The sequence below is a fragment of the Microcaecilia unicolor genome, chromosome 6, assembly GCF_901765095.1.
Source record: "Microcaecilia unicolor chromosome 6, aMicUni1.1, whole genome shotgun sequence".
In the NCBI taxonomy this organism is placed as follows: domain Eukaryota; kingdom Metazoa; phylum Chordata; class Amphibia; order Gymnophiona; family Siphonopidae; genus Microcaecilia; species Microcaecilia unicolor.
In genome coordinates this window covers 301,221,597-301,235,524 of record NC_044036.1, presented here as the reverse complement: position 1 = coordinate 301,235,524, position 13,928 = coordinate 301,221,597, and the positions used below count along the sequence as shown (strand labels likewise).

The following is a 13,928-nucleotide window of genomic DNA, read 5'->3' as shown; positions in this document are numbered from 1 at the left end:
TATACTGATGATATTCAGTTTTTTTTTTTCTTAGTAACGTGTTCTGTCTCTGATGTCTTTTTTGGGTCCTGGTCGTATGGTGGAATACTATAAGAACAGGAGAGATTGAAACTCTAATACAAATGTAACAACATTTTCAAAAAATATATCTGGAACATATGATACTGCTAATAGTGAAAATGGACAGTTTGGATGTTGCTGATTGACATCATCAATGGTTGCTCAAGATTTATCACTAACGTTACAACGGTTTGTTGGAAAAAAAGGACAGAACTATTTTACAAGTTGGTGATTCAATGAGTCTGATTTGAAGCAAGAATGAATCTTGTGGGAGACTCTGGAGCAGTGGATTAACACATGACTAAAGAGCTATGATCACACATTGATGTAAAAGATTGCCAGATATATGCTATTTGAATGTGTATTGAAAGAGTATTGTGGAGAACTGTTTGGTTTTAAATGTATTGGTGTATGGATTGGTTAATAACTATGGGTTAAGGGAATGGATTTTATTTTAGGATAATTGTATTGATCTATTAATAAAGAAATATATTTTAAAATGTTAAACAGTTACTAGAGAGTAATTTGTAATATAATCTAAAATAATGTGTAACTAATTATAGAGTTGAGACCTAGATTGTAATTGTGATGTCTTTTTTGAAGATGTGCTCGCAGACATTAGGATCAGGGGCGTAGTGAGACCTCGAGGTGGGAGGGGGCCAGAACCCAAAGTGAGGGGACACATTTTGGTCTGCCTCCCCACCACCCCCACCCACCAACGCCTTGCCGCCCCCCCCCCCCCCACCCACTCACTGCCGCCGCTGCTGCACATATACCTTGGCTGGTGGGTGTCCTCAACCCCCGCCAGCTGAAGCACCGCTGCCACCGCACATGTCTTGGCTGGCTGGGGTGAGGGGAAGAGAGAGCAGGGCAGGAAATGCAGTGGTGCCGGAGACTAGTGCTGGAAAAAAAAACTTCAGCTGGCAGGGGGGTTGGGAACCCCTGCCAGCAACCAGGGGCACAGATCCAGTTTGGTGGGGGCCCAGGCCCCCATGTAGGTACGCCACTGATTAGGATCCTGGTTTACCACCAAATGGCTGAGGTTGACTGTAGGGAAAAGGCAGATATTGTTTTTGTTGAAACAATCAAATCTTGGGTGTTGGCCCTGGTGTGGTAAGCTTTGCAGATACTGAGATAGAGTCTAATAGAACCCCAAGATACCTACACTCTGAAGCTAATTTTCAATTTAAACATCATCAGGAAGGTCTTCTTCAGGTTCAGATTAAGGTGTTTGAAGAAATTGTTATCTGAGGTGAATTTCCTGACAATTTTGCAAGCTTTGGTATTATCGGTAGAAGATTATTATAATTCATTGTACTTGGGCCTTTATAAATCGATGATTCAATCTCTTCAGCTTGTGCAAAATGCTGCTGCTAAGCTTCTGACAGGACTACTGAAATTTGATCACATTACTTTGGCTTTGAAGGAATTGCACTGGCTTCCTGTATTTTGGCAAATTAAGTTTAAGGTGTTGACCTTGATATTTTAAGGCCTTGAACAATGATGCACCCCTGGCTTTAGCTTCATCTTTAAGATTTTATTTATAAAATGTATAACCCACACCATCTACTTTTCTGGCAGTTTACAAGAATTACATTCATAATCATTTCCATATGTATCAGCCATCTCTAGTCTGCATTCTTCGGATAAACTTTTATTGGACATTCCTTCAAGTGCGTTAGGCTTGAAGCTAACCATTCAGCAATGCTTCAGATTGTGTGTGAGAGGCTATTTGGAATACTTCGCCTGCGAGCTTAGTTGTGATATCTGTTTCCTAAACTGAAGGACTGAAGACAACTCAGTAACTATCTGACCTTTTGCAAATTCTTGAAGGCTTTTCTTTCCAATAAATTCCATCACTAGACGTTGAAATCGGCTATAGCCAAGATCTTTCTCCTTGCCACTAATTTTTCAAGAATGTTTAACTCTTACAGTTTTCATAACACATATTATACATTAACGTGTACTATTATGTAAGTCACACAGAGCTGAACAATTGTATTTGGATAATGTAGCATACAAGTATCAAATAAATAAAATCATTTTTTTTGCTCAGGCTTTATCATCCTGAGTAGTTTACTTACTGCCGCAAGATAGTCTTGGTAAAGATGAGTTCATTTAGTGATTCTTTGTAGTAGTTGTGTGTATTCTGCTATGTTTTTTGTGTCTTTCACTGTGTATGTTCCAGATGTACACTGCCTAGGACAATTGGATAGTGTGGTTTAGAAATGTTTAAATCAATCAATCAAAGGCTGCACTGGACTCCAGTAGCCACAAGGCAAGTACATAGCCTAACAGCTCTGGCATAGAACTCTGCTGTTAACAGGCAATTTCAGGGACTTCTGAAGTCCCATACAAATGTCCTCCTTCTACTTGCCCATTCTTCAGTCATGATGTGCAAAGCACACTTAACTCAGCATACTATAGCCATCTTCCCTAAGTTACTATTTTGGTTCCTCAAGAGGGCCTAATGAGTTGAGAACAGAAGATAGCGTAATTCCATTTTTGATAACTCTGAAGCATAAAGACCAACCGAAATTACGTTCATACACACTTTACCCAGCTGGCTTTCTGTCCTTCCCATCACCAGCACTGGCAAAACATACAAGGTTACGTGCATACATATTCCAGGTGCAAGGCAGTTAAAAACACATTTCTAAAATTATGCACAGAAACTTGTTACCTTACTTAACCAGGTCATTCCCTAGACTCTAATCTGTCTGCCTCCAACTTCTGAAACCAGAGTTTCTTCCCAGAGGTTTACCTCTATATGCTGTCCTCGCCTCCTCCTATTTTGGTGCTCGATGTATCTTGCATCGTTCTTGCACTCAATGTACCCCTCATCTTTTACATACAATCATTTTATGCAGAGTTCTTGACTCATACCTATTCTCAGTGTATTTCTCTAATTATGTATGCATTATTCTTCTATAGAGTACACGTCATATTTTACATTATCTGCTTTACCCTTGGGAAAAGTAAATTATACACCTGCAGCAGGTGTTCTCGGAGGATAGCAGGCCAAGTATTTTCAAATGTGGATGACGTCATCCAACGAAGCCCAATGCAGATGCTGCCTAGAAGTTATTGCTTTTAGAAAGTCCTAGCACCGTCCCACCATGCATGCACGGGTATCTTCCTGCCCAACGCATAAGCCCCATCAGTCAAAAGACATAACTTAAGAAGGAAACTCCTAGGGGAGGTGGGAGGGTATATGAGAATACTTGGCTTGCTGTTCTCAGAGAACGCATGCTACAGGTGAGTAACTTTGCCTTCTCCAAGGACAAACATGCCAGATGTATTCTCATATGTAGGACTCCCTAGCTACCAGGCTCAATGAAAACAACAATGCCAGGACAACAGAGACTCAAAACATTGAGGCCTTGAAGCCAGTTAACCTGAAACTATTTACAAACTGGTTGTGAAGGTGAAGCCTGGAACAGAACAAACCAGACCTAGGAGGGTGGATTGTATTCTAGACACAAAACAAATTCTGCAGGACTGTGTGACCAAACTGGCTGTCATATCGTGTTATCCTGCTCAAGGCAGCAGTGTGATGTCAACGTGTGGACTGAAGATCACGTTGCAGCTTTGCAAATATCCTTGATGGAAGCCATTCTCAAGTGATCTACCAATGAATATAATGCCTCTGACATTATGAGCCATGACATAACCCTCAAGAGTCAGCGCGGCCTGGGCATAAGCGAAGATACAATCTGCTAGCCAAGTGGAAAGTGTGCGTTTGCTGATGGATATCCCCATCCTATTTAGATCAAACAAACAAGAAGCTGGGTGGACTGTATGGACTTTAGTCTGCTCCAGATAGAAGGTGCACTTTTGCCAGGATGGACATGAAGTTTAGGGAAAGATGCTGGCAGAACAACTGACTGGTTAAGATGGAGCTCGACACTACCTTAGGAAGGAACTTAGGGTGCATGTGAAGAACAACTCTATGGTGATGAAACTGTTTAAGATGAATCTACTAGGGCCTGAAGCTCGCTAACTCTGTGAGCTGAAGTGACTGCCACCAAAAACACAACTTTCTAGGTCAGATATTTCAGATGATAGGAGTTAGGTGGCTCAACAATAAGACCTCATGCCACAGTAGGAGGTTTAACAGGAGGCTTTGTCAATAGCAAGCCCCTTATGACTCAAACAATTAGAGGCTGTACAGAGATGGGCATACTGCCTACACGGAGATGGTAAGCATTCATAGAGTTGATTTTCAAACCAGATTTAGAGAGGTATAGGAGGTATTCAAGCACTTTTTCTGTAGGGCAAGTAAGAGGCTCTAGGGCCTTCCCCTCGCACAAGGCGGTAAACTTCCTCCAGTTAAAAGAATATCATCTCAGTGGAATCTTTCCTGGAAGAAAGCAAGATTCTGGAGACACCCTCAGGCAGATTCATAGTCTGAAATTTTATGCGCTCAACATCCAGGCCATAAAGTCCAGAGACAGGAGTTTGGGGTGCAACAGACCCATCGTTCTACGAAATAAGGTTTGGAAAACACTCCAATCTACCCAGTTCGTCAGAGGACAACTCCAGAAGAAGTGGGAACCAGATCTGTCTTGGACAACAGGGGGCAATGGGGATCATAGTTCCCCGAAACTGCTTGAGTTTCAACAACGTTCTCTATGAGAAGTATGGGAGGATACGTATACAGACCCTTCCTCTCAAAGAAGGAGAGAAGCATCTGATGCTAGTCTGCCAAACGATCTGAGCCAGGAACAGAACTGAGGGACTTTGTTGTTTAGATGAGTGGTAAAAAGATCCACTGAGGGGGTGCCCCACACTCTGAAATCTTGTGGGTTATGCCTATGCTGAAAGACCACTTGTGAAGTTGCATCACCCTGCTCAGGCTATTCCCCAGGCTGTTCTCCTTGCCAGTCAGGTACATGGCCTGCAGAACCATCCCGTGAAGGTTGGCCCACTGCCATATCCCCACTGCTTCCCGACACCTGCTTGTTCACATAGTACATTGCAACCTATGAGGTCAGACTTTGCTTCAGCAACCAATCTCTGAATACCTTTAGAGCATTCCAAATGGCCCTTAGCTTCAGGAAGTTTATGTGAAGACCTGTCTCCTGAGCAGACCATGTCTCTTGGATGTGAAGCCCATCTACCCGGGGTCGGATGCATTCTCTGTCAATGCCTTCTGAGGCTGTGGAATTTGGAATTGTAGTCCCATGATCAAATTCAGCCAAATTGTCCACCAGAGTAGGGAGCGAATTAGATCTAGAAAGACGCAGGTGACATCCACCAGGATCCCTGTGGCCTCATACCACTGAGAACCTATGGTCTCTATTGGGCCGCCCTCAAATGGAGATGTGTCATGGGCATGACATGCACTGTGGAGACCAATGGGCTCATCTTCGAAAGAGAAGAACGCCCATCTTTCGACATAAATCGGAAGATGGGCGTCCTTCTCACAGGGTCGTCCAAATCAGTATAATCAAAAGCCGATTTTGGACGTCCCCAACTGCACTCCGTCGCAGGGACGGCCAAAGTTCAAGGGGGCGTAGCGAAGGCAGGACCTGGGCATGCCTAACACTAGGAAGTCCTTGTCCCATAATTGAAAGAAACAAGGACGTCCCCGACAAACACTTGGACGACTTTACCTGGTCGTGTTTTTCTTATGACCAAGGCACAAAAAGGTGCCAGAACTGACCAGATGACCACGGGAGAGAATCGGGGATGACCTCCCCTTACTCCCCCAGTGGTCACTAACCCCCTCCCACCCTCAAAAAACATCTTTAATAATATTTATTGCCAGCCTCTATGCCAGCTTCAGATGTCATACTCAGGTCCATCACAGCAGTATGCAGGTACCTGGAGCAGTTTTAGTGGGTGCAGTGCACTTCAGGCAGGCGGACCCAGCCCCATCCCCCCCTACCTGTTATGTTAGTGGAGGAAACAGCGAGTCCTCCAAAACTCACTGTACCTACATCTAGGTGCTCCCCTTCACCCATAAGGGCTATGGTAATGGTGTACAGTTGTGGCTAGTGGGTTTGGGGGGGGGGGGGGGGGCAGCACACAAGGTTAAGGGAGCTATGTACCTGGCAGCAATTTATGAAGTCCACTGCAGTGCCCCCTAGGGTGCCCGGTTGGTGTCCTGGCATGTTAGGGGGACCAGTGCACTACAAATGCTGGCTCCTCCCATGACCAAATGGCTTGCATTTGGTCATTTCTGAGATGGATGTCCTTGGTTTCCATTATTGCCGAAAATCAGAAATGACCAAGACTAGGGACGACCATCTCTAAGGACGACCAAATTTCAGGATTTGGGCATCCCTGATCGTATTATCGAAATGAAAGATGGACGTCCATCTTGTTTCAAAAATATGGGTTTCCCAGCCCCTGGATGGGGACAATTAGCGAGGACGTCCTCATCAAAACTTGGACATCCCTTTCGATTATGTCCCTCCAAGTGGCCTAGCAATCTCAACATCTTCCAAACTATGACTTGCTTGCTGCTGCGGCCTGTGAGGCAAGCGCAACCAAGGCAGACTCCCTTACTTGTGGCAGGAAAGCCCAAACTTGCACTGTAGCTAGCATGGCGCCTATGTACTCCAATTCTGTACTGGGTGCAGGTAGGACATGGGGTAGTTTAATAACACACCATAGTAGCTCCAGTACTCAAATAATTAACTGCATGGATTCCTGTGCCCCCCTCCTGTGATGTGCTCTTGACTAGCCAATCGTCCAAGTAGGGGAACACACAAACGCTCCCATCTGCATAGCAATGCTGCGACTACTGCTAGGCACTTGGTAAAGACTCTGAGAGCTGACATGAGGCCAAAAGAAAGAACGCGATACTAGTAGTGGCATTTCCCTGCTTAAAATACAAGATACTTAAGCATTGAAATGTGGGTATAGGCATCCTTTAAACCAGAGAGCATATCCAATCTTTTTCCTGAATCATGGGGAGAAGGGTGCCCATGGAAATCATCCTCAACTTTTGACTAAGAATTTGTTCAGGGCCCTCAGGTCTAGGATGGAACGAAATGGAATCCTTTCCCTTCTTCCCATGGTGGTACAGGTTTGACTGCATTGACCTGTAGAAGGGCAGAGATTTCCTTTACAAGTAGCTGTTTGTGCTGAAAGCTGATGAACAATGCTCTCGGTGGGCAAGTTGGTGGCTTCCAATGTGTTGAGGAGTAGCCTAATGGTTAGTGCATTGGCCTGAGAACCAGGTTCAATTCCCACTGCAGTTTCTTGTGACTTTGTGCAAGTCACTTAACCCTCTATTGCCCCAGGTACAAAATAAGTGCCTGTATATAATATGTAAATCGCTTTGATTGTAACCACAGAAAGGTGGTATATCAAATCCTATCCCCAATTTAGTGCATAATCGAGATGGACTATTTGAACAACTAACCAGTTGGAAATTATGAAGGACCACTTTTGATGTAAAAATAATTCAGCCTCCTCCCCTACTGGTAAGGCCATCTAGGACAGTTACTTGGACTGCAGCTTATGCTCTCCTAGAGCCAGACAAAACCTCATCCCTGACTTTGACTGGGGAGCCAGCTGAGACTTTTGGGTCCGTGGCTGACAAGGTTGAGACTACTGGGTAGAGCGGGAAGGTGGTGGAAACCTACACCTTTTGAAAGTAGTAGGGTCTCCACCTAGGCCCACTCGAGAACCTCCTATTTGAGGAAGATGAAGCTGGAGACTGCCAAGAGAGGGAGTGCATGTTATCAGTATGTTTTTTAATGGATGTCAGCAACCTCTTCCATCTTATCCCCATAAAGGTTGTCACCTCAGCAAGGTACGTCCGCCAATCTCTCTTGAACCACTGGTTCCATGTCGGAGACACGTAGCCATAAAAGAGAGTCCACATCCATAGCAGACAGCCTGGATGCAATATCAAAAGTGTCATAGGTGCCCATAGCCAGATACGTCCTGCACTCCAGCTGCTTATTCGTCAGCTGGTGATGCTCTGAGGCCAGCTCCTGATTGACAGTGCCCACAAGACTGAGCACACTGTGTGTCAGAGACTTCAGCAAATGCTCATTTAGCGCTGGTCTGGATGCGCAGAGGCCTGATAACCTTCCCTCCCAAACTAGTCCAGAGTCTGGGCCTCTCTACCTGGAAGAGCTGAGGTATGTCCTGGAACTTCTCGCCCATTTGAGAATGGATTTGACTACCAAGGAGTGGTGAGGCAGTTGTACCCTTTCAAATACTTCTGGATACAGTATTTTGTATTTGCCTTCTTTAGTATGACATGCACTAAGGGGGGGACATTCCCAGTTCTTCATCAGCATGCCCTTCAGAATAGGGTGTAATGGAACTATGACCTCTTCCTTGGGAGGAAATTCATAGTACAAAACTAATAGCATTTCAACTGTGGGCTCCAAAATAAACTGGATGGCAGAAGCCATCTCCTCAACAAAACCAGTGAAAGAGACCTTCAGGTGAGATTTACACCTCTCCTGTGGTGGGGAAGGATCAGAAGGGATACCATAGGACTCCTCCTCCAAGAAGTAATGTGGATCCTCTTCTGACTCCCATGAACGGTCCAGATCAGACTCTTCAGAGTACTCTGAAGTTTATGTCTGCCCCAGCTCAGTGGATTGTGCACACACCCCAGAGGGCGCCGAGATACAGCACTACCCTCAGACTATGAGGAAGCTTCCTCACCAGATGTTGAGAGCGGCACTGCATGGGTTGATGCCCAACAAGGCCCCAGCATCAAAGACCGCTCCACAGGCAGAGTCTGGGCCTCAGGAAGAAGCTGAGGGTTCAGCTGCAGCTGGCGCAAGCACCCTCGATGCCTAAGCAGGGTGCAGTTGGAACATCTGCACCAGCTCCTCCCTGTAACTGACCCGGTACTGTTCACTGAGGGCAGGCATTGGCAAAGGCTGGGAAGCTGGTTCAGAGAGAGCCCAAGGAAGAGTTTGGTGTCGAACTAGAAGTGGGAACCTGACTGCCCAGAGACTGGTACACCAGCACCCTCCTGGCACACCAGCACTTCACTAAAGAGAGGAAGTGGTCTTCTCGGCACCAAAGCTTTTTGGGTACCAGCAACGCTGATGCCCCAGTGCTCCCAGCACCGTGCTTTGAAGAGGACCAATGCTAATACTTCTCAAGCTTCCCTCAAGGCTTGGCATCGTGGTCCCTGAATGCGAAAGAGAATGGTGAATCCATATGTGTCCTCGGTGTCTGGTCCAATGCTGAGTGGTAATGGAGCTTGCCATCAGCGCCCGATGTTGATGAGGTGGAGACCTCATCAATGCAAGTACACTCCCCCAATAGTGGATGTAGTATGGGCAGCCATCGAGTTTGATGCTTCTCCTGCTGGACCTGATGCACTTTGTATCCTCAAATGCATTTTCAAACAGAGAAAACAAGAGTCAGCCTGGTGAGTAGGCCCTAGGCACATCACATACCAACTGTGCAGGTCCATGATATAAATCATCCAATTACATTGGGTGACTTTTTGAAGCCTCTGGGGGTCATCTTAGGCATTGAGAAATGAATAGTGGCCAAATTAAACACCTCAATTTTGAGAGTACCAATTGTGCAGGTCCATGATAGAAATCATCCAATTACGTTGGGTGACTTTTTGAAGCCTCTGGGGGTCATCTTAGACATCGAGAAATGAATAGTGGCCAACTTAAACTCCTCAATTTTGAGAGTAAAAAGGAGCTAGACTCAAATTGAGGCCATGCTCAGGCCTAAGTGGGCCTAAACAGCCATGAGAAAAAAACAAAACTTGAAGGGCTGAAAATAACATAGCTCTAATAGGGAAAGGTACTGAAAAGAAAATGTTGAGAAAAATAAGCAAGAAAGGGGTAAACTCTGCATGGGAAGGCACTCGAAAAGTTGAGGGGAAAAAAAACACACTAAGGGGAGACTGCAAATATGTGTCCTCCTAGCTTCATGGAAAACAGACTGATGGATCTACACTTGCACGTTAGGCGGGAAGAAGGAAGACACCCACGTATGAGCAGTGGGACGCTGCTAGAACTGTCTAAATTCATGCAAGGCAGCACTCGCTTCAGGCTCTGTCAGATGACGTCATGCATGTGTGAGACTATTATTTGGCCTGCTTGTCCTTAGAGAAAGGCAGAATAAATACATTTTAATTGAAAAGGCCAGATTAGGATAAAATCTCAAACATGGGGAACTTGACAGTTTTAGCTTGCCAAACTGGAATGTACATTTTTTTTTTACTACTAGAATGCACAACACAAGCCGTATTGACTCAGATCCTGTAACTTAAGAAATAACGTGCTAGTGATGATATATGGACTACCCTACAACTCAAAACATTTTTTTCTGTATGCTTAGTCTCACAATCGATTTCCAGCTTGTTCCACAATGTTCATAATGAAGAAAAAGGAGGGGCTGCTGCCATTCTACCTGCTAGAAAGGCAGAGAGGAATCAGAGGCTTGAGCAAAAATCTTCTAGGGAGCCTGAGGCCAGTTCTGCCTACCACCTAGAGAATGGAAGGAAAATCTCATCAGGGAGAGTAAGAAAAACACTGCCAACTATATGTTTGATATGCACACACTAGAGAAGAAGGGGATGGGACTTGATACACCGCCTTTCTGCGGTTTAGATATTATATACAGGTACTTATTTTGTACCTGGGGTAATGGAGGGTTAAGTGACTTGCCCAGAGTCACAAGGAGCTGCAGTGGGAAACAAACCCAATTCCCCTGGATCAAAGCTCGCTGCACCAACCACTAGGCACTCCTCCACTCCATCATGCCTCTACTTACTGTGCCCAAAACAAGCCTCTTCAATGTTCTTTTCTGCTCTGATAGCCCCATAAGTCTGAGGTAAGTCTCCTGAGACTTAAGGATCACCAAATTGTTTCACCTTTTACTCCCAACTGAAGACCTAACTTTTCAAACTGATTTTTTCTTAAATCATCTAAGCCATCCCCATCAGTCCACTACTACAATTTCGTTGTACTGGTCACACTTCTCGGTGTGTGATACACAATAAGAGACTTGAAGCACTGTAAGCTTAGGATGAACTCCAGGTGGTTTTCTAGGGGCAAAATAATCCCTACTAAATTCATGAAGTATAGATTTACCTTATAAAAATTTGACTTTTTAAAATATTCTACTCAGGTGGGGGTGGGGGGGAAGGTTTGGTTGTTGACAGTTGTTAATCTTAGTGGGGGACCATATGAGCTCAGGATTTCTACTGTATGTTTGCGGTGATCTTTAGATTTGGGGGGAGGTGCGGTGGGGGGTCACCAACCTGTATATATTGATGTATTTGTTTATTGGCTGTATTGGTGTTTATGTGGTTCATATTTTCTTTAACGCAATAAAAATAATTTAACCATAAAATATTCTGCGCATTAAGAACATCTTTTTTTTGTTCTACAATTTGCTTTGTAACCATTTGGAGCATTTTTGGAAAAACTGAAAACTGAATAAATTAAATGAAATCTTCAGACTTTTACCATGTTCACTTTTATAGCAGACCCTTAACATAATATGTTCTACAATTCCTTTTCAAAACAGGATACAAAATATGATTTGCCATCACTTTCTACCCATAATAAGCAGCTGCTTCTGTAGGAAATGTCATAGCCGCATCTTTAGCCAGCACAAAGATACCATATGAAAATTTTAGGAGGCAGGTAAAGTAGTTAATCCTATTATCTAAATAAATCTAAGTAAACTGAAGAAGAATAAAATGTACTTGATTTGCCTGGGATCATATTGGGATACACTACCAGAAATGACTAGTCCCCGATTCCTAGATGAAGCTCATTTTGTCTACAAATCTGATATATAAAGGCAAAAACTATAATAAATATTAGTATGTCTAAAATAGTGATACTAACCTGCCAGCCCTTGTCTGCTGTCCTGTAGTAGGGATAGTTTTTCGTTATATGTGTATAAATTCCATTCAATGTAAGCTGTTTATCAGGTGCCATCGTAATTGCCTGTACTATTAATTGTGCATAGGAATATGGAGGTTTTGAATCATCCTATATGAAAGGGGTAAAAAAAAACAAAAACATGTTTTACACATTTGCAGAATCATAGTTTAGCCAATTACTCTACTAAACTCTCACAGCTCAATTTAAAAGATCAGGCTTTCTTTCACATAGAAAAACAATGCTTCATGTCCTAAGTTGGATTCCCAGCTATCTAGACCAGGTGTGGTTAACAACGGTCCTCGAGGGCCACAACCCAATCAAGTTTTCAAGATTTCCACAATGAATGTGCATGAGATTGAATATGTATGAAATTAATTTGCATGTATTGCTTCCATTGTATACAAATAGTTCTCATGTATATTCAAATCCAACTGGTTGCGACCCTCAGCTGCATATCCCTGATCTCAACCCACACATACATTGATGGCACTGCCTGTGTGCGCATTGTTTTCTATATGAAAAAAAAATGTAAATATCACTAAGGAATACGACTATCAAGGGAGTTGGAAATAAGAACTCACATTCAATGTGTGTGCAGTGCCATAGTGAGGGTGCCTGACACCCGGGGCGGGTCGCCGCTGCGCACCCCCCCCCCCCTCCCCGGGTGCAGGGCACGGCGCCCCCCCCCCTCCAGAGTGCACCCCCCCCCCCCGAAACGCACCCTACCTTTCAGCGGGGGGCAGGCGGGAGGTCCGATCCGCCCCCAGTGCACGTCACTGGGAGCTGCTTCGGCTCTGCTGCTTCCCTGCTTTCTCTGCCCCGGAACAGGTTACTTCCTGTTCCGGGGCAGAAAGAGCAGGGAACCAGCGAGCCGACAACCCCCCCCCCCCCCCCCCCAGCGCGTGCACCTGGGGCGGACCGCCCCCCCTTCCTACGTCACTGTGTGTGTGTATGCGATTAAACACACAGCGATTTTGTATTAAGGATTCAGATTTCCAAGACCCAAAATTGGAAAAGTGAGGCAACAGTACTAGAATGCATTCAGAGTGTACAACAAACATACGAACCTCTCAGCTTAAGAAAAAGGCAAAAGGAATACCCTGCGGAAAATTCCCTCTTGAGCAAGCAAGTGCCAATAAAAGTTTATTAAATAAATGTATACATAAAAACTAGAGGGGATAAAAGGAACACCTAGCTAAAGCAATAGTATTTTTTCTTGGCCCAGCAGTATCCTCTTACTCATTGGACCTTCAGACCAATAGGAACAAGGACAGAACCAGGACAGGGAGCCTGGCACCATAAGCCTTCATCCATAACTGCCCAGGGATATTTCCCCTACCCCTGTCAAATTACCTACCTAGCCTGACCACTGCAGACTCAGAACTAGGCAAGGGGGTCAGGTACCAGGTTCCTTCCAAAGCTCTGCAATCAGGGGCTGAGATGTCACTCTTGAATGATGATCATGACTCCCACCTGCCAATTCCCTTTTTTTTTTTTTTTTTGTGGGGGGGGGGGGGGGGGTTGAGGCTATGAATGATGCCTCTGCAGCATCTCCAACCCTAGACATAGCAGGGAGCCAAACTGGAGACCCACTATATGTGACTATATCTGGGAAAAGTCACCAGAAATCTTTTTCAAAATTAGGTTTTAAATGAATTCTGTTACCGCAAATAGTTTGTAACATAACAGTCAACCCCTCATCCTTTTATGTGAAAAAGTTTTTAAAAAGTTACAGAAGTTCAAACATGTATCTTTTGCAAAATGCTTATGAACCAATGGCATTTATTTATTTTTTTTTGGTCACCCATTCTGAACATTTTGGATCAGCTACTTTAGTTACCTTTTCTCAGAGATGATCACATATCAGTCCAGTCTTTTTACAAGTGGTATTATCCTTTAGTTTTATATGAGGCCCACACTAGGTGAGTAAACAGGCCTGTATTTTATTTAGTTAAGACTTCTATATCACCAACCTGGGAGAAATCTCTAAACCTATAACATGGCTGCAGTATT

At 44.3% G+C, this 13,928-nt stretch overlaps 1 protein-coding gene across 1 annotated transcript in view; it reads right to left on the bottom strand.

The window, feature by feature from the left end:
• The window catches only part of FOXK2 (forkhead box K2), a 216,515-nt gene that overhangs the window by 124,279 nt on the left and 78,308 nt on the right, over nt 1–13,928 (bottom strand). The window contains exon 4 of the mRNA XM_030208025.1: nt 11,877–12,023. Within this exon, the coding sequence (XP_030063885.1) occupies nt 11,877–12,023 (147 nt within the window). The remainder of the gene's footprint in view (nt 1–11,876; nt 12,024–13,928) is intronic.